General features: G+C 36.2%; 1 protein-coding gene across 2 annotated transcripts in view; it reads left to right on the forward strand.

Annotated features, from left to right (window-relative positions):
* The window catches only part of LOC137619579 (lactoperoxidase-like), a 54,624-nt gene that overhangs the window by 27,739 nt on the left and 1,680 nt on the right, over nucleotides 1-25,205 (forward strand). The window contains exons 10-20 of one of the 2 annotated variants that reach the window (XM_068349733.1): nucleotides 3,266-3,478; nucleotides 3,578-3,801; nucleotides 7,895-8,065; nucleotides 12,623-13,069; nucleotides 13,866-13,984; nucleotides 16,076-16,178; nucleotides 16,606-16,803; nucleotides 16,902-17,041; nucleotides 18,075-18,239; nucleotides 18,907-19,103; nucleotides 19,222-19,391. In XM_068349733.1, the coding sequence (XP_068205834.1) occupies nucleotides 3,266-3,478; nucleotides 3,578-3,801; nucleotides 7,895-8,065; nucleotides 12,623-13,069; nucleotides 13,866-13,984; nucleotides 16,076-16,178; nucleotides 16,606-16,803; nucleotides 16,902-17,041; nucleotides 18,075-18,239; nucleotides 18,907-19,103; nucleotides 19,222-19,391 (2,147 nt within the window). The remainder of the gene's footprint in view (nucleotides 1-3,265; nucleotides 3,479-3,577; nucleotides 3,802-7,894; nucleotides 8,066-12,622; nucleotides 13,070-13,865; nucleotides 13,985-16,075; nucleotides 16,179-16,605; nucleotides 16,804-16,901; nucleotides 17,042-18,074; nucleotides 18,240-18,906; nucleotides 19,104-19,221; nucleotides 19,392-25,205) is intronic. The other variant, XM_068349734.1, reaches the window with a different exon arrangement.

Raw genomic sequence — 25,205 nt, forward strand, 5'->3', positions numbered from 1 at the left:
GTATCTCTAGCTTCTACAGTATAATTTCTTGATAGAAGTCAACTGGGGACTGGAGGCCGGTCATAGACCTCTCGCCACGTAATTAGCTGACAAGTTCAGGATGGGAATAGTGCAGATTTCCATGAGAGGATTTCATGGTTTTGGGGAATTGGAAGGATGTGTACTTTTAGAAGCCTTGCTTCAGTTAAATGGAGAGTTTCTCCATTCCTCCTCTGTGTGATGTAGCAGTTGAGGACTGGGCTTATGAATTGCGTACTGCTGCTCCTGTGTTCGTTCGGATATTAATTTTGGTAATAGCTTGGTCTCTAGTAAGGGATAAGATGCTGCATGTATATCTTGGGTGGTTGATCTTTGCCTCCTTTGAGGGTCAGTTGCTGCAGGATAGTTACTGCAAAGATCTGAATTTTGATAAGAAAATTGTCAAATAAAGCAAGCACGTGGGCATGCGGGTAAATAAAAATCCGATGGAGTTTTCGGTTATACCATGACATCGGCAAGCCTGAGGAAGTCTCGTCTGTTCTGTCAAACCCAGAACTATATTTCTTCTAGTAGTCTTCTTGACCACTTTTCCTCACTGTAGACCCTTCCCTCAAGTGGGCACCTTCACCAGAGATCTAAAAGTATTGTTTGAAGAATTGCTGGTCAATCTCCAGGGATTGCCAATACATGCCTGTGCTAGCGGGATGGGAGGGCAGTTTTTTCTTGTTGGGTCGGAAGAACCCTTGAAGACAGAATAACACACTGCTCTCCACCCTTTGACTTGCAACTCTACTCTGATGTATTGAAAGGAGGTTAGTCTAACATCTGGATGATCTGGTTATTTAGTGTGGTCAGAAGAGGAGACTACAGAGCTTAGCAGCTTTTCTAACTGCGCAAGCATTCAAAGAATATTGAGGCATCCAGTGGGTTGTGATGAGCTATTCCCTCTCGGCTTATTCATATGAATGATAGGTTGGAGTACTCATTGCTCTTGTACAGAACCAGGTACATTGAAGTTTCCAAAGAAAACTAACAATCAACTTATGTTCTAGGGGGGACCACTAAAAAGTTAAATCTCCGTAATGCCGAAGTAGCAGATGCATATCGGGACTGCGTTCTACGCAGTAGATTTGTCAGCTAAATAAACTTAGGTTAAGAGGATTGGACTAGCGCACAGTCACCAAGGGAGGTTTGTATGGTCTGATTCTAATGTCCTGGAGTAACTGTGGTTTTTGGTTCGTGGCATTCCCTGGGGATCGACTTAATGCTACATGGCTAATCTGGAAGCACCTAGAATTTTCTCACCAGTAGTTCCAAGGGTCATACTTTAAGTCTTCTAACACCCTTGGGATTGTTAAGATGGTTATGCCCTTCCTCTGTGCAACCTTGTACAGTCTTGTATACCATGTGGAGATTAAACCGGGACTCCAGTTGACCCTGGTGGCTTCTAGATGACATCATGCCAAGTGGTATCTCGTTCAGTCTTGTCGAGATCTCAAACTCTGCTCTCGCTCTCACAGGGAAAGTGGGCCATTCTGTAAGATTGTTTTAGAAGGGATTTGTATTCAGTCTGAATCTGTTCATCAGATCAAATTTCCTAATCTTCCTTGCTGAGAGAATTGTCTTGGTCACTGTTAAGGTTACTGCTCAGACTTAAGCATGGTCCTTCGACGGAAGGGGATAGACCTCTCCTTACCTTTGCTCGTGAGTAGCTTTGAACAGTCTGTTGAGCTCTGCATTTCGGACCCCAGTGGTGGACATGACTTATTTTTTTTTTTATCTTGCTTGTACCTGTCAGAGGTGTTGAAGGCCTCTGTCAAGGTTCAGATTCTCAAGTATTGGCGAGTTACATAGGCTCTCGACCTTAGTCTCCAATGCTGAGAGGTGGAAGGAGCTCCTTAGTTTATTACTTGAAATATTTGGGATATATGAAAGCTTTGAAGTTTAAAAAAAAAAATTTAAATTATAATTTTAACAATAGAAAGTATATACTTTACCCTTATCAGGTGGAAGCATCGATGAAGTGAAAACTGGCTTTACCTCCCAATTCTAATTTGATACTTAAATTTTAAGTTTCTTATTCCTTATTTTTCTTCAAGCGGTGATGACCCATTCTAATTAATTTGATACCTAAATTTTAAGTCTTATTCCTTATTTTTCTTCAAGCAGTGATGACCCAATCTTTGATTTTCTTTATTCAATTTCTTTTCAACTTTTTTTTTTCTCATGCTTTTTTTTTTCTCTTATGCTTTCTATTTTCTTTCTTTTTCTCGTTTTTTCATTTAAACTTTTTCATTTCCTGTTGTCAGATGGACACATGTTAAAATTCATTGTGGTAGTGCAGCTACCACCTAATGTGAAACATTAAAATTTATGGCGAAATCCCAATGGCTTACCTAGTTTAATTTCCATAAGGCTTCATGTAAACATTTTTAGAATGTATTTTGTTCATTGGGTGTTATGGTAACATTTGTGGTAAGGTATAAATAAAAAATTACTGTTAAAGTTGCTTACTGTTAAATTTTAATTTTTTTTTTTTTTTTAGGTGAAGGCTATACTGTAATTATAATAACTTTGCCTATATTAGTAAACTAAAACCACTACAAGGCAAAGTAATTATTGAACCTTCTCTATCAAATTAGTTTTTATTTCACCACCCACCTCGATCAGTGTAGTCATAAATTTGAACGTGGGGAGTTTATAGAAAACTTTTAATTTTTTCCTGTTTATATACATTGCCACCCCCTCATCCCCACTGACTGGTGATGAAAGGATAATGATCTGGTTTTCTCCTTTTCTAAGAGACAAAGGACACAAGACCCTGAAATGTGTACATCCATTTTATTTGTCAACACATTGTCACCATTGTTTCTAGAGATGCAGTTTATAAGGAAAAAGTTATAAAAGCAATATGAATATGTTTATAGAAAGTTTTTAACTAACATTTTTTTCTTCTACCTTTAAATACAGTAAACCTATTTGCTCTCATAAAGTGTTAGTGTGCACTGTAAGCATTAAATCTAGGGGTCTGCGGTTTTTGTCATGCAGCAGTGCCCACTTTAAGTGTAGCTCAGCAAGGTCTTGCCGTTCAAGCTATAAATGAAAAGTTTATGCAAAAATAGTTCCGTTGTACTTTTGTAAAGAACTGCTTCCCCAGTACTATAAAAAATTCTTAAATTCTTGTATAGTATCTTAATGTTTAAAACCTATAGTTGTATTTTGTAAATACTGTATGCATTTGGATTGTTCGTGCTTGTGAAATTTTTGTATGGATTTCAATTGGTAGAGCTTTTTCTAGTTCTGCTCTGTCTGCGGGCGAAATAAGACTACAGATAAATGACATAACTTCAAGAGTGCAATTTACTCGGAATATATCGGTAGAGGAAAAATCTCCATCAGAATTCCATCAAGTTGCTTTTAGGAGAACCGATCCCATATCAACAAATATGGCTCAGTTGGGTTATGCAGTTGGAGAGGCTACGACAAGATTTGTTCAAAGGTAATGTGGTTATGTGGTTCTTGGAATACTATGATTCTTTGATAAAGCTTCTCTATTTATTAAAGAGTCTCTATGTACAACCTTAACTTTCTTCTGCAGTTTAAATCTCCCAAGTTCATCTGCTGCAGCTCTGAGATTACTAGGTGAAGCTGATGGTTGTGAAAGGAGGTTCAACAACTTCTTTAGACCAGTGTTAGAAGATCCATGTGATCCATTGAATACCTACAGATCAATTGATGGTACCTGTAACAACCTTAATAATGATCTATGGGGAGCATCCTTTACAAAATTTAGGAGAATTTTGAGCCCAGATTATGGCGATGGTAAGTTTTTGAGAATTTTATTGAAGCTGTTAAATAATCCATATTAAATCTAATTTATTGAACCTCTAGATTTCAGCATAGATTTTAAATGGAAGCAGTTATATTGTTTACCCCTGACCAAAGAAATTTTTCCTTCCAATACAATTAAACAATAAGTAATGGGACACTACTGTTTAATGGCAATAAACCAATGGCTTGGCCAAGCCATACTGACTTTGTCTGCATTGCTCTCGTTAAATGCAAGGGACTGTAATCTAGGTTGTTAATAAGTCTAGTGCTTTTTCTTTAAGATTTTTTAGTACAGTATATTTCTATGTAAAGGGAAAATCTTCGTACGACTTTTGGATAGTAAAGGTTCGCCTGTTACACACCCAATTCCTTTGGAACGATAAATATTTTAAACATCTGTTGTGGTGTTAGGGTATTCTAATTGCTTATTTTTCATTAATAAGGTAGTAGTTTGGAATATTTGACTTTATCTTGTATACAGTAGTCTTCTTCAAGTAAAATAGGAATATTTACTGGCAAATTTATCTTTATAAGTAGTCTTGGGTCTTTTGTTTGTATTTGTAATACTCGGACTGTGCGAACGTGTCGGTTGGCTGGCTGGCTTGTCAAACCTAGAATTTTCCAAATTTGTAATTTAATTTTATATGTAAATAGTAGTTAGGAAGGATTGACTTTACAGTATATAACATGCTCAGTATAATCATATGTAGTTGCGTGTATAAGTAAAATAAAAATAAGAATATTTTATTACAATACTTCAGTCGCCAGAAAGTCTGAAACCTCAAAATTTACAGGTTACCAGTACCTATACTATGGTATACAGGAAAACAATGATGCAAGAAAGTTTAAACAAAGTAAAGAAAATTAAAAAAAATGAACTTGAACAATGAATTAAAAACCATCAATACTAACTTGAAGGTAAAAAAATTCATCAGAACAGCGTTGTCATGGAGATAATAAAAGTTGCTTGCTTTTGCACTAGCACTGTATCCTCAAATAGTGCATTGTCCTCCATTCTGTCTAAATTGTTAGAAATGCTTTGGCTGTATACTTAGAAATCCAAATTGAATTACTTTATTTCTTTAGCTAAACTTGCCACCTTAAAGACTATCGTTCAAAGTTTAATTGCCAATCGTAACAAATGCATTTACACATCTGTATAGGTTAGCTTTTGCAGCAATAGAAATCTTCCAAAGTATTGATTATATAATAATGTTGTTTTATTTACTTTATCCTTAGGAAAGCCATTTAAAATCCATTTCATTTGTTAGTCCTCGTTTGTTAAATAGGATCGGCCACGTAAGTTAACTTATACATGCAATGGGTAACTAATGTTACTATGAACTTTTAATGAATATGCTATAAAGTTTGTGGTCAAATATTTATTGTTGTAACATGAGGCTGGCCTTGAAGGTGCTGAATGCCCACTACATGGAGTGTATGACAAATGGTTTTTCTAGATGAAATTTATGGGCAAATCCTTTACTTGTGGTAGGGCTATACACGAATATATGGTAATTACTGTGTATATTGTAAGTTTTTGTGGGGGGGGCGATATTCATAAACATTCTAGTGTTTGACAGTATTTGATTTAGATTAGAGAGAATGATAGTGTAAAAGCCTCTTATGGAAAATAAGTTTAGATGGTAGTTGAACAGCTAGTGTATAGGGAAACTTGCTTTTTGTTTATGTTAAATACAGAAAAGACAGGCTAATTTTGTGCAAATGAGACTCTATCACTTAACTCCTTGCAACACTTAACTGGATTAGTGCATAGTGCTGAACTTCTGAAAGCTATTTAAAAGTTTAGATTTCGTGACATCTAAGGCCAGTTAGTCTTTGGTTCAAGGCAGTAGTTCTGAAGTAACCTGCCCTATTTCAAACCCTGACCAGACCCTTTTTAGGGCAGTGGTTAGTGTTCCATTTAGGAAGGCTTCTGATGATGCATAGCACATTACATTAAATATTCTCTCCTAGAGTACTAAATTTTGGATCCTTCTGCTATAAAACTCTCCTTCCTGCTCTAGAGCTGCACATTGATATCTAGGTTGTTAGGCACTAGACTTGTAGTGTGGATTCTAATATTCTTCTATTCATTGAAGTAATTGCTCTAAAGCAACGTACATGTGTAAATGGCATAGCTTATCTTATGATTTCCTAAAACAAAGTTTTGACTAAACTGAGTGGTTGTAATTTCTCATGGCAGTGCACATTATTCGCTTGCTTGCTCGACCACTTGCTCTCGACAGGGGTAATCTAAGAGGTGTAAATAAAGTTGCTTGTATATTGGCAAATTAAGGTTCTTAATACAAATACTGAGCAGCTCCTGTAAAGTAAATAAATGGTTAGATCAGAAAGTAAATGCGATGGAAACTCCTTCAGAGAGGGAAGATAAGAATGGGGAGAGGAAGAACCAAACAGAGGCATTTTTCCTATAATTATGGTGCCTTATTTTCGAAACCTACCCGTATAAGTTGACAAAGATAGGTTCTGATACTGTAACTTTTCCCACTTAGTTTCCCTTTTTAACCCATAGGATACTGAAAGAATTGAAAAAAGCCAATTTCATACACTGACAAAAAAAAAAAATGTAGATGAAACTGAAATTGTTAGATCTTTAAAACTTTTATAAAATTGTGTACCATTTTGAATATCAAGTCCGTCTATTCATGGTACTGGGTATAGTTAGCTAATGTAGATGCGAGTAGGCAGTCCTTACACGATTACCTTCTCGATATGGAAATTTAGAAAACCTGTAAATTGTATCCAAACCCTAAATTTCTAAAATATAAAAATACATGGAGAAAGATTTAAATTAAATCTGATTAAAAAACATGACCTTATATAATACTTTTGACTTTTATAAGATAAAATAACCTTTTACTCTAACTTTCCAATAAACTCAGACCTGCTCCTATATCACACAAAAGTGACCTCGGTGTCTGTAAAACTGATCAGATCATCAAAGTTTCTTATACGGTATATGAATGTAAAATGTACAGTAATATGACTCTGGCCTCTGTACTAAGTTGAAACTTTATCCAAATTTTGGCACAAACTTGCATAAACAGTACGTAAATGAAAAATTAAAATTTGATTGCTTTTTTTAACGTGGGAACTGCTCGCTCAGGCTATGCCTTTAACCAAACTGACAATTTGCCATGGTAAAAAGTACAGGAGTGAAAACTTTCACTTCATTGTATCTGTTTAATGTAATTTAATGTTGGTATTGTACTGTATTATGAAATATAAAGTCTCTTAACATTACTCTGTAGAGATTTGGCCAGGTATATAGATTAAATGTAATGTGTTGTCATGATTAAAATTTCTATTTTCACTTCCAGTGCTATTTGTAGGGAATTTTTAAAAATTTCAACTGGGAAAACATGTACAGTTGTTGATCAGTCTTTGTTTAGAGTTTCCTAGTCTGGTTCATTATGGCATTCTAAAATGCAGCTGTTGTAGTACTAGGCAACATCTAGTGTGCAACCATTTGCACAGTTCCTGACACAACATAATTTAATTGACTGCCTCAAAAGCTCCAGATATAGTTTAGAAGGAGGATTAAAGTTTAATTCATCTAATTCCTTTGAAATAATTTTCCTGAGGCAGGAGCTAAGAGTAATTTATTTTCAGTTCTTGTTGGGAGCTTAGTGGATGTGGACTGTAAGGGTTGTTGCTTTGAAGTAACTCTTAACATGAATGAAATGGTTAACTTTGATATGCCAGTAAACTCTACAGTAAATAAAATGTGTTTTGGAAAAAACTTTACTTTTGTATGCTAAAATATTAGGTCAAGCATTTACCATTAGTTCAGGTATTCTATTTTATTACTGTATATCAAACCCTAGATTGGGAAAGGCTAAACTTTTGGGGAGTATGTAGGTACATATCTTGAGGTTCATAATGGAAGTTTATAGAACAATGCACTGAATGAATTATTGCGAGACGCAGAAGTCTTCAGGTACGTAACCTATTCGTATAGCAGGTCATTAGTGTACTGCAAAGTACACTATAAAATTAATGAACATTGAAATTTTTTATACAGGTCATAGTATTTATATTAAGTTTTTACTTTTTTCAGGAATTTCATCTTTACGTACAGCACTTGATGATGGTCCCCTTCCTAGTGCTCGTCTAATTAGTCGAAAAGTTAATAGCAAACCAAATGAAGAATCTCCAGTACATTCTTTTATCCTAGTTACTTTTGGGCAGTTTATTGATCATGACCTAACAGCTACTCCTATTGCTAAAGGTAAGTGTACAAATCTAATGTTCATATAACTGCTTTTACAGAAGTTTGGTTTGTTAGCCCTTTACCCATAAAATGTTCAATTTTCCCATTTTCTTTCCTAATATAAACTTCACTCAGTAAAGGAAGATGCATTCTAGCATTAAGATGCAGTCTTGAATCTAATAAGACTTGCTATTCTCTTGGGCTCTTTCGGTTTCTTCAATAGTTTGATACTGATCAGACCTACTACAGATTGTGCTGAATGGCCTTTGATGCCCCAATGCTTGGCTTGAGGCCTAAATTTTATAATCCTACCCTACTCCAAAATTTTAGTTTATTACTGTGGATTGTCTTCCCCAATTTATTTGGCAGAGATTGCATGGTGTGCGCAGGAATTTTCTGGCAGTTCAGTATCTGCATTCCTTAGTGTAGTGTCAATTTGCCATGGCCCAACAGATGATAGTAAATGATTTTACCAAACAAATTTGAGCTAATGGCTTCTTTCTGGCCACAGAAGGATTAGTTCAAATCTGTGATGCCTGTCATCGGTGTCAAAGTAAACGTACATAAAGTCAATACAGCATGCACAAACCACTTCTGAAGGAGATTAATCGAAACTTACTAAAACTGACTGAATTGATGCTCCATGTGTCCTTGAAAAAAAGTTAAGGAAACCCTCTAGACTATAAAGTTCTAAACAAATTTAATTAAAGCATTCACTTTCAATGTTTATTTTCATTGGTACAAAATTAAGCATTGTCAATAACTACGCTTTTTTTCTTTGATAAAAAAAAAAATTGGCAATTTAGCAATTAAATTAGTGCTTAATTTTCTCTAGCATATTCAATCTTGCTTTCCAGCATTATAGATTTATTATAGTTTAATATGGAAAGGTTGAAAGTAGCAAGTTGAAGCTTAAGGTTTTGCAACTCTGGCTGGCATTCGCTTTAGCTATTCACACAAGGTACAAATGCTATTTGTAATTTTCAGTGAACAAAATATTTTGTCACTTTAGTCATCCTTCAAAGCCATAAAAAAGATTGCGGTGGTGTGCCTCCATTTATTATACAAAAACTGATAGTTCTGCACCAGCAGATGCTTCCTGGGAAGGAAGAAGCGGAAGCATTAATTTTCCACGTTCGATGCTTCATTGAGTTTCAGTACTGATACTGATAACAGGATGCCTGCCAATCTTTTGTAAGAGATTGTGTGGTCTCATGCCATTCTTAGCAAGGCAGAGAATGCTATTAGTAATTATGACCCTATAAGCATCTATTTGTTCTACAGAATGCCTCAAATTCTCTCCTCAGTGTTAGGCTACAAGCAGATGTTAGAGACCAGGGAGTATTTTGTCAGTTCCGGAAGTAGAACTTTACATGTAGGAAAAGGGTCCCCACAGCATAACTTTGGCCTCTTCATTCAATGTACAAAATTTCTCTATACGCTGCCTATGGCTTTGGAGGATTTGTATTTACCTTTGAGTTTCTCAAAGCTACTTTTTCTGTTCTCCTACAGGGTTCTGAAAGTTCAGTTTCCTCCTAAGAGTGAAGCAATGATAATTCTAGAAAATCTGTAGCCCTTGATTTACCACATGGGGTTCTACAGGGGCAGCCTCTCCAAAGAGTCTCATCGATCTTGAAGTAAATTCTCTAGACAAAAGGGTTGATAGTTTTTTTATCACCCTTGTGCTAGTATCGTGCAGTTCCACAAATAGCTAAAATACACTTTAAAAAACTTCGGACAAGCGTTCGCTAATGGTATCCATATGAACTCCACCTACGTTCTAGTGGGAGAGTTTCCAACCGAATACTGTGCCATGTGTTCTATTGGTGTACCAGCTGAACTTGTATGCCACCATTACACGTACTCCTCCTGAACACGCATCTGCCATAAGTGTATGCCTAGTTTTAGAAGTCTCCTCGGTTATCATACTTGGAGAATGACAACTTTAATTCTGATAAAAATCTCCAAGTTTTGGCAAAGTCTCTTCAATGTTGAGGTTAAACCTTGGCTGCCTTTTAATGAGAAAAAGTCATGGAGCCTTATCCTTTTTATTTCTTTTTTGTTCCCCAAAGGTGGTTCCTGCTGCTTAGTCTCTCAAGCATATAAACACCAGAGGACTAGTTCCCCTGCAATAGCATCTTCATTGTATAGGCGTAGAACAGATTTAAGAGTAGAAAGCTCATAAAAGAAAGGATATGCATAGAGAAAGTCTGAAACCTGTTTCAATGTTAAACGTTCATTGGCTTGGGAGGTAAAACTCTTCCTCTGCTGCCGTATCATGAGCAAGTGTCAAGAAAAACATTCTAATTGTGAATATTTTTGATATCCTTTCTCTTGAATTTACATCAGAGGTCAAAGGAAAACCAATTTTCTGGTAAAGAATAAGTGCCAGATTCAAAACCAAACTGGTACCTACTCATGGTATCTACTGTTCAGGCCTAGTCATAAGTCTACAGGCCCTTCATCCTTAGTATTGTTGATGCTATCCAGTTATCTGGTCCAGCAGAACCCTCTGAAATGACCTTGGAGGTTCCCTGGCAAAACCCCTCGCGCTCTTGTGGTTGGGAGAGAGACTATTTTTTGATAAGTTTTTCTTGAACTCTAATCATGTGACATTCCCCAATCTAAGCAAGCTAGGGATACCATGGATTTGTTGAGTAAACCCTTTTGGTGGAGACTCCTCCAGTCAGTCATGACCACCTCTGTTCTTTCATGTAGGTTAAGTTTTACTGGCCTCGTGACAATCTGACCTACCTTTGGAGTCTAATTGCTGGACACAAATGCAGGAAACACACACCTGTGGGCTATGTTTATGAAATTTCTCATTGTAGATGCTTGAATGTTCCCACATGAATTTAATATTTTGTTGGACATTGACTCTTGGATTTCATGAGTCATTGTAGGCATGCCCCTTGCCCCTTATCAGAGCCAGGCATGACCTTTGGGTGAGGGTTACATGCCCTATTTTGTCACTTGGGAACTTCTCATCAGAGCCAGGCATGACCTCTTGGTGAGGGTTGCACGCCCTGTTTTGTCACTTTGGAACTTCTCCAACCTAAGGCAGACTTCGTAAATAAATGCGAGGGCTGCAGATTGTAACAAACTACTGTACTGACTATGCAAACCAGTCATTTATATATATTGCATAAATCCACTACCCCACAGTCCCAACCAAAAGTGGCAGAATGTTAACATAATCTCATTAAGTGTTAGTTGTTCTGTGTTACAACCATACAGTATTGCCAGACCCACAAGAATTCTTCAATTTGGTTGTAACAAAGGTGTGCCAGAGATTACGCAATTGAAAAAATTACTTGGTATAGGTAAGAAGAATTAAAATTATTAAAAGTAGTGTAAAATTTAATAAATATATAATTTTTAATGTCTTCACTGGCATTCCACATAAAGTACTGTGAATTTAAAATGACGGGACGTTCAGGCAATATGAATGTCAGGGAGGTTCATAGAAATCTAAAATATCTTGGTGAAATTATTTCTATACTAGATTGATGTTCACACATGCCCACCCTCCTCCCCACTGCCTTGTGGTTTAATCTTCCAGGTTTGTAAACTTGAAAACAAGGACTTTTTTTTTTTTTTTTTTTTTTTTTTTTTTTTTTTTTTTTTCCTCTCTCTCCAATAGCCACTCACTACTTGAATGGCCTTTCTTTTATTAAGAGCATGAGCTCATTGAAGGGAAAATTTTCTAATTTTACAAGAAAATCTTATGCAGAACTTCAGAAGTAATATGAACATCAGGAGAGTATGTAAACTTTTTCTTTCAATAGTATGAAACATTCCAGTGATACCAGAACAGTTGAGCCTTACTGACTGGTATCAAAAGTATTATTTAGCACAACTACTACAAAATTACAGTATCTTCATTGCATGAAAAGATTTTTGGTAAAAACAATTTATTTCTATTTAATTGTCCATATTGTAAGCAATGCCTGAAGTGATACTTATTGATGCAGCAAGTGATTCATGAAAATAGGGCACAGTGCATAGGAAAATTAAGAAAATCTACATAACCCTCAACTTTTTTTTGTTGTAAAAAAGAATCTGCTTATCTGCTTGGTCAAGTAAGTTTTGTTAATTTTAGTTTAGTTCAGTATTGTAATGTTAAGATTTGCTATTTAAAGTGGGTATGTAACTATTGGTGATATGAGAACTTCCAACTGTACTAGAAAAAGTACAGAAAGTAGCTATTGAATGGCTGAAGTTCTGGTTTGAAAATATATTTTGAAAGTTTGTTGCATGGTAAATTTTTAGTTCCTACAATGAAATGTTGAAAAAAGACTCTCCTTGATGTTTCATGGGAAAAGAAGTTTAGGAAATGTAGCTATAAAGTTCTCCCCCCAAAACAAAAAGTCCAATTTAGAAAAAAATCTAAACCTTGAAATTTAGTGTTGTACAGTATATGGCATCTAAAGATACTCCAACTTAACTAATAAAACTAGTAATGGTTTTAATCACTGTTCATCTTGTTAAATATATGTATGAAGCATGGTACTAGTATTTATAAGTTTGTTTAAATCCTATAACTTCAAAATATTGTTCTATTTTCCTTTATAGGTTACCTTGGAAGTGCTATAAAGTGTTGCGATGATCTTAGTGTAAGATTGGATTCGGCGGCTATTAATTTAAATGCCACAAAATTGGCATTAGCTGACCTAAGATTGCTCGAACCCTCTCTTAGAACTTTAAATTTAGAGGGAGAGCTAAACGTTGCCTCGAAGATATTGGATAACTTAATAGCACAAGGGGAAAAACTGATTGTAAATTCTCAGCAGTTCTTCAACTCTTCTAATGTTGACGTGTTGCGTCCATTCTTCAACTTGTCCAATGCGGAAATATTGCTTTCGAGCAATGGATCAAACCTTAGAATCTCTAATTTCATAAAGCCATTTGAAAGTGAATGTGCTCCCATTCCAATTCCACTAGATGACGATTTTTACTCCTGTTATGGTCAAACCTGTATGGAATTTGTTCGTTCTGCACCAGCCCCGATGTGCAGATTTGGTAAGTACAAAATCTTTTAGTAAAGGTCTCTTTCTTTTTTTTTTTCTTTTTAAGTCCAGAGTCTCTTGAATTAACTTAGGAAAGATATTTACAAAATATATTATTTCTAAATTTACCATTATAGTAGTGTTGGGCTTCAGTTTAGATGGAAAGGGCATCTTATCTGGAATTAAATTCCCCATAGGTTTAAACAAACAATTGTAGCTTTAGGTGACTTAGGTTCTTGCCTGGACTACATGGTTTTGGTGTTTGGATGGATTAGGTGGCTTTATCTGGGATTTTTGGAGGGTGTGGGTTTGCTGAATTTTGTGGCCCCAGGGTTCTGAAAGTCAAACGAGAGAGTATATTGTATAAAATTTATAGTTATGTTGACAACATTAATTACATCATTGTGTGCTGTGTATTTGTCCATTTTGACCCAAAATATTCTTTAGAAATTTTAATTTTTTTTTTCCTTGTAAATTTTGTAATGACTCAATACTATCATATGGATTGAATTTTAGTTGGCAAAAATAGACTTAAACAGGAATTGCTTTAAGATACTTACACTGGTATATCCTCTTTATTGGCTATCAACACTACTTAACTAGCCAATGCATTTAAGAATTTTCAAATTTTATATAATTCACTTGTGTATTTTCAGTTGAAAATTTTACTGCAGTCTTATAGTATTACTAAATATACCCACAGTAAAACTTGTTCCTCACTAGATCAATTAAAGGCTGCTTTCTATTCTTAATTGGAATATTATTAATTTACGAATTGTCATCATTCCTGCTATGTATATTTTTACTAGGTCCTAGAGAACAGTTAAATCAGCATACTGCTTACTTGGATGGCTCTGGTATTTATGGTCCCAAGAAGGAAATGACAGATGGTTTAAGGGAGTTTCAGGATGGACTTCTAAAATTGCAGGTGAAGATTGTAGAAGTAGTAGGAAATTTCTTGATAGTGTGGTTTACCTACTACAAATATGATTTGCAATAGTGGTGGTATTGTAATTACTGCCTTGAAATATTGATTCTTAGTGTATATAGATAATATTGTATTTGCTTTAAACTGGCCTGTAATTTTAGAAGAATTTCAACATGTACACATTTTATTTTATTGGTAGCTGATACATTCCTACTGACAATTTAAAATATATAACTTTACTGTAACAGGAACTAGATAGGTTTTTAGATTTTTTAAAGGTTTTGTGAAGGGCAAAAAAGTGAATGTTTGAATTTGCTTATAAGCTCCCAAAATTCCCTTTAAAGAAAAGCAAAATATAAGTTTTTTTACTTAATTGGATTTTGATGGAGAAGCTCATTTTTGGGAAATTTATTTCAAAGAAATTAGTGAAAGGCTGGAATAGGGGGTCAAATAAGATAGTGAAGAAAATTTCTTTCCTGCTCTTAGGACCAGTGTCTGTAGTTTAAGGGAAACGCAAGGATTCAGACTAATCTATGACACCACCTTATTTTGCAAAAGTGACAATCAAGAATGAATATTGATAATGGGGAAAGTTATTGGGCACTTCTATGCCCTAGATTAGTCATCCCTCCTTATTCGTGGGGATTGGGTAACAGGCGCGAAAACAGAACCCGCAATTGCTACCTTCCCTATAGGGGGTAAACTCGTTGACCATTACCTACCTGCTATTGACTAACACAATAGGTAACACTCTGTACTGCTGCACTAAGATAATTTTAATGTGCCCGATAATGTTATTTTAGATCTTTATATTTTTCAGATGTAATTGTAGATAAACAAGACTTCTGTAAAAGGCCAGAAGACTTAAGCCAAAATAATTACCAACACTTTAACTCTTTTAAAACTTTTCACTTCCACACCATGCTTCGTTAAAATTTCAACAAAGCTCCTGTTTAACATAAAATTATACTATAGAGAAACTTTGTTACCTTTAGTCGATGGTTGAAAGTCAGAATTGAATACTTCTGTAAAATAAACTATTGAAGCACAATTGTCATGATTTTTTAGAAAGGATAATCTGGTTCAGAGCTAACTAAATTGAATACTGTGGTGTTAAGATTATTTTACAGTAAAATACTGTAAATGCACAAATTTTTTTCAATGTCATTATTTATCCTACCACAAGTGAAAGTGAGATGATAAAATCTCTCGCTCAGTGAAAATACTTATTTTACATACAGCATGTAAAGTGACATCCTTTTTATAGATTTTTATTTTTTTAGCTTAATAAATAATAAAAATAAATAAAAGAACGTTTAAATGGTAAATATAATGAAAAAGACACCACATCTGATATTTAATTTATTTTTAACTTTTATCTTTAAAATTGATTCCTGCCTGCAATTTAAGTTTAAATAGTATATAGAATGAAGACACCACACCACAAACTTAGAGTTTGTATTCTATGTAAGAAACAATTTCTCAGTTTCTATTTCTTTGGTATTTTCTTTTCATATTAATTCAATGTGTTAGCCTTCCTCGGGAAAGCTTTTGGAGATCGCACACTCATTCTCCCCCCCCCCCCTATATCCATAAATATTAAGAAAATTTAGGGTAATACTACAGTATTTTATGTGAAAAGATCATAAAAGGAAAATTTGCCTTTTAGAAAATTTTGCTTGCAGTAAGACAGATCAGTCTTGCATTTAAACTTCCATAGACTAAAGTAAAATTTTTGGTTGGGAGTGGTATCGGTATTGATTGATCATTGAGAGAAGACCTTAATTATATTTTATAAAAATAGCTGCTATTTCTTTAGTTATAGTTTAAAGATTAACTGTTGAAAGAATATTTGGTTGATTATATTACTTTGGTAAAGGAATTCTTATTCATTTTAGTTGAAAATCTTCATGAAATGTAATTTTTTTTATAATAGTTTAAGGCAGTATGCAAACTGAATATTAGTATAATTTTGATAATCATTGAAGGTTTTCAGGGATGGGTTGTAAGTAGAAACCAGATCGGGAATAACAGAACTGTAATATGCAAGTTTTCTTTACAGTATGTATATAATCTTTTGAATTTTTTTAGGTTACTTTGGAGGGCAAGAGGTTATTGCCAGGCCAGGAAGATCCTGATGATGGCTGTAATATTGAGTCTCTTTATGCTAATGGGATTTTCTGCTTCAAAGCTGGTAAGTTAAGGATAATACTTTTATGCCAATAGGTTTATCCCTAGGGTATCCTACAGTGTCAGTTATAGTAGTAAGCTTCATAAAAATTTTTTTATCAAAACCATCTGCTAAGCTACTTTTAAATTTAGTTTAGTCATAATTGGCATTGCATTGCCTTGCACATCTTTCATTTGCCGACTAGAAGTACTTAAACTCTGCAACTTTGCAGTTTGCCTTGAATTCATGCATTCCTTATGTAGGGAATAGTTACCATGCTGACAAACTTTCAATTACCTCTTGGTACCATTCTTAACTAGATAATTACTGCTTAAGTTATTAATATAAATTTTATGGTAGTAGAGCAAATTTCAAAACGCCTGTTGTATATTCTGGTACGATTAGTTATACGAAGACCTATAAAAATTTTAATTTAAAAATTTTTCATAAGGTGATGGGCGTGTAAATGAGCAGATAGTTTTGGCTTTTTTGCACACTGTTTGGGCCCGTGAACATAACAGGATAGCGGCAATCTTGAAGGCATTCCACCCATCCTGGACAGATGAGAAATTATTCCAAGAATCCCGTAGGATTGTGATTGCTGAATTACAACATGTTACTTATACAGAGTTTCTTCCGATAATTTTGGGCAAGTATGAAAGCCATGTAATGATATATTTAATGTATGAATTTTGTTAGTTTTTGAAGAAATGACATATAAAAATTCACAAAGTAAATAAATTTCAGGTACTGTATTAACGGAAACACTCGGCTTGAGTACTCTAAGCTTGGATCAATACACAACTGATTATGATGACACCCTGGATGCCTCGATAGCCAATTCTTTTTCAACTGCAGCATATAGATATGGACATAGTCAAATAGCTGTAAGTAGTTTTATAATATCATTTAATATATCAATTGCTCTGATATCGATTAGTATATCGTATCTCTTGCCATAATTGATGAAAATCTGAATGTGACTAGAAGTTTCAGAAATGACATAGTAATCAAATTGTCAATTATTTATCAGGTTGTCCATTGAAAAATTTATAATTTCTTTACGAATATTCATATTGCTAGTCTGTCAAAGCTCTTGTAGGTGTTTAACCTAAAAAGAAAAAAAAGATTCTTTCCAATAAACTTGGGTTCTACTGTAGTAAAACAATGAAACAAATCTAGCATGTAATGGCAGTATGTGGCTTGGACAAGACTCGATTTTTTCATTCTTTACTGTTTCCTGACAAATTAACTCCTACCCAGTGGGGATGATGGTGGGCATGTAGCCTATATGAAAATTAGACAAATACTGTATGAAAAGTGTTATTTCTGAGCCTCCCCTGATAGTCCTACTGCTGACAACTTGCTGATGATGGGATAGTCGCCAATGAAATAGAAAACCAAGGCCATTTAGTTTAAAAATTAAATTATTACCCAGACTAAACTGCAGTCTATTTCTTGGTAATCTCAAAAAAGTCTTTTTTTTCCTTGAGAGTTTTAGTATACGTAGTTATGAAATAAAGAAAAAGGACAAACTTAAAGCTATAACACCTATGTTTTAAATGACCCAGGCGATTTCATAAGGAGAGTGACGAACTAAAAGATTTCTGGAGACGAGAACTGACATGTATACAGTATTACCTTCAGTCTCGCTAAGAATAAACCAACAAGTTAAACTTAGTTTAGGAGGATGCCTCCCAGTTTTGTACTGGGAGGGTGAAGTGAAGTCTTCACTTGTCTGCCGACTACAAAAAGACTGTAGCATAGCGCATACTTGCGACAGGTTGCGTACACTAGTAGCTCGCAAACCTTTCCCTTCACTTATTCTCATAACTTCCTTTTTAGTTTTATGTACTTCAAGATTGATGCCAATAGTGTCAAGCAATTTTGTTCATCAAATGTATTTAAATCTAATTCCAGGATTTTATACAAAGAATTAACCGGTATGGTGTATTGCAAACGGAACCCATATCTGCAATGATGTTCAACCCATTCTCTCTCTATGAAGAGGAAGAAATGGGAGATGTTGGGAGAGGGAGCACATCCGGTAGGGCACGCAAGGTTGATGCCTATTTTACAGAAGAGGTAAAGATTATTTTCATGTTGTAAACCATGGAATTAACAAACTAATTTTTACAGCAAACTTCAAACTATTACTGAAATATTTTGAGTAAAACTATAACTGTACATGTGTTCTCGGGTATGTATGTTGAAGGTACCATGGAAATAAGTTTTTTGATACTTTTTAATTCCTAGATGCTGGATATATACTGGACTCCTAATAAGTCTTTCATTATGGTCCTTAAGAAGTTTGTTGCGTTTTTTTATGTATAGGGGTATTTTGATTACCCAACACTTTTTAGTGTAACTAAAATTTAGATTTATATTGCATAAATGCAATTAATATTTAGTGTTAAACTTATAGTATTCAACTCTGCTCCCCATCATTATTCATATTAACCATTGCTATGACACTTGTTAAACAAATGGACTTCATCCATTGTCTTAATGGCCCTTAGTTGCCTCCTGGCCTCTGCCCTAAATAGGACTTATATTTTATGAATTCATCAAGGCCTTCCTTTTAGAAATACTGTACTGCTGTACCAAGTAGTTTACTGTGCACGCTATAATTTATTGTACCGATACGGGAGTTTATTAACAATGCTTCAGATTAAGGTCTGTTTTCTCTAATGTATTAAGTGAAATGGTAGTAAAAATTTTAAGCAATTTTAACTCTTAATTCATTCCATAGGTTACTGGCAAACTCTTCAAAGGTAAAGGTAAATTTGGCTTGGACTTGGTAGCCCTTAACATTCAAAGAGGAAGAGATCATGGTTTACCTGGATATGCTCAGTGGAAAGAACTTTGTGGTGGTGAAGTATCAAACTTTAGTGATCTGTTATCAGTTATGGATGAACACATAGTTGATACTCTTCAGGAAGTCTACAGGTATATTCTAGTTTTTGTAATGTATGGTTTTCTACAATTTAATATGTAGAACTAACATTGTTGGCAATATTATTGTATATATAGGTTAGTTTTTTTAACTTTTATAATTTTCTTGCAGTGCCCTGGAAGATGTAGATTTATTCATAGGCGGGATTTCAGAGAATCCTTTCCTGGATGGCCTCCTAGGACCTACCTTTAGCTGTATAATTGCTGACCAGTTTCTACGAATTAAGAAAGGCGATAGGTTTTGGTATGAATACAAGGACAGTCCTGGCTCATTCACCAATGGTAAGGTTCTAAATATGCCCTTTTTTTATTTGTCCATGGTACATAATTTGTGGTGCTGTAGTTGGCTTGTATTTTGTAATGGTGTTTGGAATTTCTCATTCACAAACTTCTTTTAGCCCCTGTACAGAATGTGTTTAACCCAGTGGAACTAAGATAAATGAATTTAGGAATGGAAATTAAATTCAAAATCTAGTTTGAGGCCCGTATCACCATGGAAATATGGAATTTGGGAACCATTTTGAAACTTACTGTAAAAGAATAGTAGTTTTGACTGACACTCTTGTATTTGGGGCAAGTGGTGTGTGGTCTTAAAGAACTTTAAGGCTAAATCAGAGAATCTTATTACGGATTACCCTACTTTTCCCAGTGTATCACATGTAAACCATACTGTGTATTAGGGAAACCCTTAGATTCAGGCTAATTTGAACTTGTCGCAGCACCTCAGTAGATGAAAAGTCTGCTGTGGGTAACTCTGCACACTCCTAAAAGGAATAATCCTTTATTGTTGGCGTACCTACTTTGCAATACTCTCTACGCTATCATTTCGTAAACAAACTATGCGCTACTCCTGAGGGAGGGAGGGTGAGTTTTGGAGACCACAGCATCTCAAAATTTACTGATCTAAACTACCTTTTCTGGGTCGACCTGTGACGGCTGGTGAAAAGTCCTTCTTTCTACCTTTTCTGATATAAATCTTCCAAATATACCAGAGAAAAATAAAAGCATGGAATGCAGAGGTTACTACCCTCGCGCGAGCACCTCGTGAGTGTCGTGTATACCCTTAGTTGGGTTATTGATGTGTAGTCTCAAAGGACGTGGTACCAGTATTAAGAAGCAGACTTGTGTTCATAACAGAACAGCATTTTGCCTAAGTAAAAACTCTCTTAAGTTACAAAGCCTAAGAGGTAAAACTAAAGAGAAACTTAGATCACAAGGGTGACTTAAGAATACTGGCTGCCTGGCATAACATTCTCTGCCTGGCATAACATTCTCTGCTTTCCTAAGAGGGCCTGGTTGATTTTCTCCTTCCATACTAGCCATCCCTTGCATGGGTCACGAATGTATAAAGTACAAAGAATGTATGTTGTACTGCTTGGGTAAGTTTTGGGTAGTGTTTAATGAACAAAAGTCTAAGTCCTGAAATTTCATATTGGCAAAGAACACACTTAAAGGCATTTTTCTCGCACTTTGGGTTTTAGGGATGGAGATGATGATTTTTGTTTTTTGAGGTGTGATATATGGATAACCCCTGCTGAAAGGGGCTTGTTGGTCAGGCCATATATAACTACCTTCTGAACACTTTGATCACTAAAGTCTACATCAGGCAAAAAGTAGTTGCAATCCCTTATATTATAAAAGGGATTTTGACTAAGGAAAAATCTATTTCTGGGAAGAGGCCTATGACTCCCGGTGAAAGGTCCTCCTTTACACTCTTCTAATATAAATCTTCCAAATATACTAGAGAAAGATAAAAGCATGGAATGCAGAGGTTACAACCCTCGCGCGAGCACCTTGTAGGTGTCTTGTATTTAACAAGGGCGTGTGAAAACCACTATCCACAGGCTGTCTTCCATTTAGATAATCCCTTCATCAATGGGGAGGGCCGTGACAGGCCCTAGAGAACACAGTTGGACTACCCCTCAGACACCTACCACGCGCGCGCTCTAGTTCATCCTTCTGTTTTGGACTTGCCTGATAAGTCGATAGTGTTTTGCTCAGTGTTTATAAAACTTGGATACTGTTGGATTTTTCTTTTTGTTTTGAAAAAGTTGACCCAAAGTCAGGAATATAAGACAACCTGGTATTTTATGAATTCCCATGCCCTCTGAAAGATGGCCAGTTCACTCTTGCTCCCTAAGCTAAAGCTATTAGAAATATTATAGCAGATATATGGCAGCATAGTTGATGGCTGTAGTGTCTTCTCCTCAGTGGCTGGAGTGTCTTCTCCTCAGGTGGACCAGGAAGGAAGCAAGCAATGAAGTCCAGGGTTATCTGACCTGGTGACTGACTGCTTGTAAAAAGCAATCTACACCTTCCACTCAGATTGGTATTGTCTTGTGGATGAAGTCTTGGAGCTTATCTAATACTGGTGGACTGGGAAATATCTTGAATAGGGCAGATAATCCCTGGGTAAAAGGTTCGGTGTTATTAAGTAGGAAGCAAAGGTATACTGCTCTTTGATTCAGCTTTGCTAAACAGAGTGGGTGTATTCCTGGTCTCAAACACTAGTGGAATCCATAGGCGGTTGGGCCAAAGGGGTGCTATTAGCCCAGCTGTCCCCAAAAAATCCCAAAGGCTATTAAAACTTTGAAATAATTGTAATATTCTTTTGCCAGTGCTTTAATCCATGTTCAGAGCTACGTATAGCGGAAGTTTTTGGTTCTTTCATAGCAAATGGGTGTGTTTGTAGTTCTTGAACACTATTAAAAACTTTTGAAAAGAACTGATCAAGGGTCCATTCAGTATATAGGACTGTACCCAGGTAGGATAAGCTAAGTTTAGTGAACTGGATGGATGGAATGGCATGAGGAACTACTCTCTCCTGAAGGAACTTTTAATGGAATGGGTCACTGCATTGAAGATTCGCCAGCAGCATTCACTTTTCTCTAGTCAACACTACCACTGGGTGGTTTGATAAATGGCAGTGCTCTTCAATCAATTTTCAGTGCCATGAATTCTTCAATCCGTTCAGCATTTGTGAAATGCTGCGAGCTTGGATCTATTTCCCTAGCACAAAGATCTCCAATGAATGACCTCCCCAGCTTGACCTAGAATAGTGAATAGTCATGGAAATGGCCAGGGACCAATGGACTAACCTGGCCAAGGAATTTGGAATCATTCGGGACTCTTAGTTCTTTTGTGCTGATAGGCCAATTGAGCCAGAATGTCCCGAGACACATTCAGAGCCTCTCCTCTCCACCCTAATTGAGGTCTTTTCAACCTGTTTTTAACACCGGATTGACTTAGGAGGCAAACCGAGAGAGGCCGGTTTTCATATCCCATTTGGAAGAGATGCGCCTCAAAACAAAGGATCTGACCTTGTTTAGATTTTTGTAGATGCTTTTGTAAGGCTTATGTTGGAGAGATGACCAGTGAAATGCCTATTTTGTATTACTCTGCAAAGTCTTCACAATCTACAAGACCTGGGGTGCATTTGTGGTATCACTTCCTTCTGTTTATATCAGCCAATAGTCTAGATGAGCTATAATCTGAACTCCCTGTATCTATAGGGGGTTGATCACTAAATTTACCCAGCAAAATCTTTGAGCCAAAACCTGTAGTAAGGATGCAACTGGAAGGCAATGGAGACTATCAATATTAGTCTTTTTAATCTATTGTTATTTTGAATGGATTGCACCTTATCTTTCTTGAGGAAAGACCGATCAAGGAACACTCTTCTCAGGAGTCTTTCTTCTGTACACTGAATAGTCTGGCATGGAAATTAGAAGCCTGCCCTCTTTCTATGACACTTTATTCCTCTTTAAAAATAAAGTTCCAGGGTACTGGTCTGATAGAACTTATGGCAGTTAGTTTGGTGGCGATATCCTTACCTAACAGATGCTATGAGAGGAGGTCCAACAATCCCCCAAAAAAACTACTACCGGCACCTCCTAGCCTAAGTTTCTCATTGACAAAATCCTCTGCCTCTTTAAATTTACTAGCTTTGGATTAATTTCCTGTGGCCTCCTCCTTGCCCTAAAATCAGTTTGATTTCCCTTGTAAAAGGCCCTGTTTTTGTAAGGGTAATTATGCCGTCCTAGTTCCTCCTGACGAAACTCGTGCGGCTAGAGGCTTGAGATATACAACTGTAGCTGGCTTCATTGTGATAGGTTTTGGAACCTGGTGCTGGGTCTTAAAGGCATTGGACTTGAGAACAAACTATTCTTAAGGGGCAAACTTTCGTTAATTTATCGAAGTGGCATGACCATTGCTTCTGCTTTGGCTTTGTCCACAAGGGTTTGGAATAAGTACATTGCAGTGGATCATTATACAAAACTTCCTTTACCTCTCCTTTCTCTAGATCAAAGGCAACCTAAACAGTGTCTTACGTTGATCTTTGCCCTGATAAAATTTCTTGGCCTTTGTAGACAAGTTTACACAATATTGAGGGTTTAAGACTCCTTCTCTTCTGACCAAAAATTTTGTTAGTGGCTTGATTGCGAAAGGTCTGAGAGATTGTAGTATCAAACTTGTCGAAGGTTAAATTTTATATATAGTGCAACTGCTATTTGGTTTTATACAGGAAACTTTCTTTTGGGAGGGAGTTTGCTCAATAACGTATGAAATTGGTTTTTGCTAAATTTCCTGAATATTTTTCATAGGAAGGTGTTAGGGCTCCAGGTTCTATAGTGGCAGCTGGTGGTTTTATCTAAAACTTATCTGGCCAGTTTATTTTTAAATCTATTTATTTGGAGGAGGAGGAGTAGAGACTTGACGACAACACGTTCGGTACGCACCACTTTTGTAACACGACGTAACATAACTTCAACTTTATATTTACCTTATGTGAAATTAGAAACTTTAAATTTAACTTTAATGAAATTAGCTTACTGTACACACACTTGGAAATAAAATTTTAATCTTACGTTTCACCAAACTTAATAACAATTTCGTTTTAATTTTAATTTTTTTAGTTTTCTTCTGGCTTGGCTTTTTTTTTTGTTTCCCTCGCTTTCACCTTCACTTTTGACTGCCATTTTAAAAGGAACCTATCTAGGAATGTTTGCTTTTCTCCCTTTCAAAATGTTATGAAAATGATGCACTAGTGTCGTCACAGTGGCCTAACGCACGACCACACGCCAACTTGTCCGGGTGCCTCTTTTCCATGAAATTAGATAACTCCTGCCACTTCGCTAACAGTCTTTGATTTCTGCCGTAGAAAGGTGGCAACACCTCCGAATGTTGCATCTCCTGGACCTCTCTAAATTCCTGCGTCGTTAACTCTTCCTGATGCTCCTCAACAAGGTCTTTCATGTCTTGCCTCCAGCCCTATGGACTTTCCAAGAGATTATTTCATCCATCACAATCTGTTCGGGGTCTTCAGGGGCTGTCGTATCGAACCCTTCAGTCTCTCTCGGCGAAGGAAGCTGGCCACAACTACTTCCATGCTGTTTAAGAGTTGTTCTTGTGACACCCTGCTATTCATCGTCAATAATTTTAAGAAATGTACGATATTGAAGTGTTCCTTTCAAAATTCACGAAGGTTGAGATTCTGTGACATCGAAGTATTTCTTGAACAAATGCTTAGAGTACAGTTTTTTGAATTTGGAAAGAACTGGCTGGTCCATGGGCTGGAGGAGTGATGTGGTGTTGGGCGGAAGATAAGGACCTTGATGAACCTCGACTAAAGATTATTCTCTTAGAGACAGGAGGGTGACCAGGGGCATTGTCGAGGACTAGAAGACATTTCATTGGCAGGTTTTTTTGGCCAAATATTTTTTGACTGCCAGACCAAAGCACAGATTAACCCGACTGAGAAGAAATGCCGCGTAACCCAAGCCTTGGCATTAGCGCGCCGCATCACTCCAGTTTTTCTTTCCAGATCCTTTGGCTTTTGAAAGCATATGGATTTTCAGTGTTACACCACCAGTGGCTTGACCTTTAAGTCACTGCTGACATTGGCACACAAGGCTAGAGTTAACTGGTCCTTCATGTGATTATGGGCCGGTACTCTTTTCCTCTGCCGTGATGAATGTCCTCCTGGGCAGCTTCCAGAAAAGGCCAGTTTCATCACAGTTGAAGACTTGTTGGGTGGATGTAGCAGTGTTTGGTGATAACAGAGGCAAGGGTCATGACTAAGTCAGCCGCGGCTTT

The sequence above is a fragment of the Palaemon carinicauda genome, chromosome 26 (assembly GCF_036898095.1).
Source record: "Palaemon carinicauda isolate YSFRI2023 chromosome 26, ASM3689809v2, whole genome shotgun sequence".
NCBI lineage: Eukaryota > Metazoa > Arthropoda > Malacostraca > Decapoda > Palaemonidae > Palaemon > Palaemon carinicauda.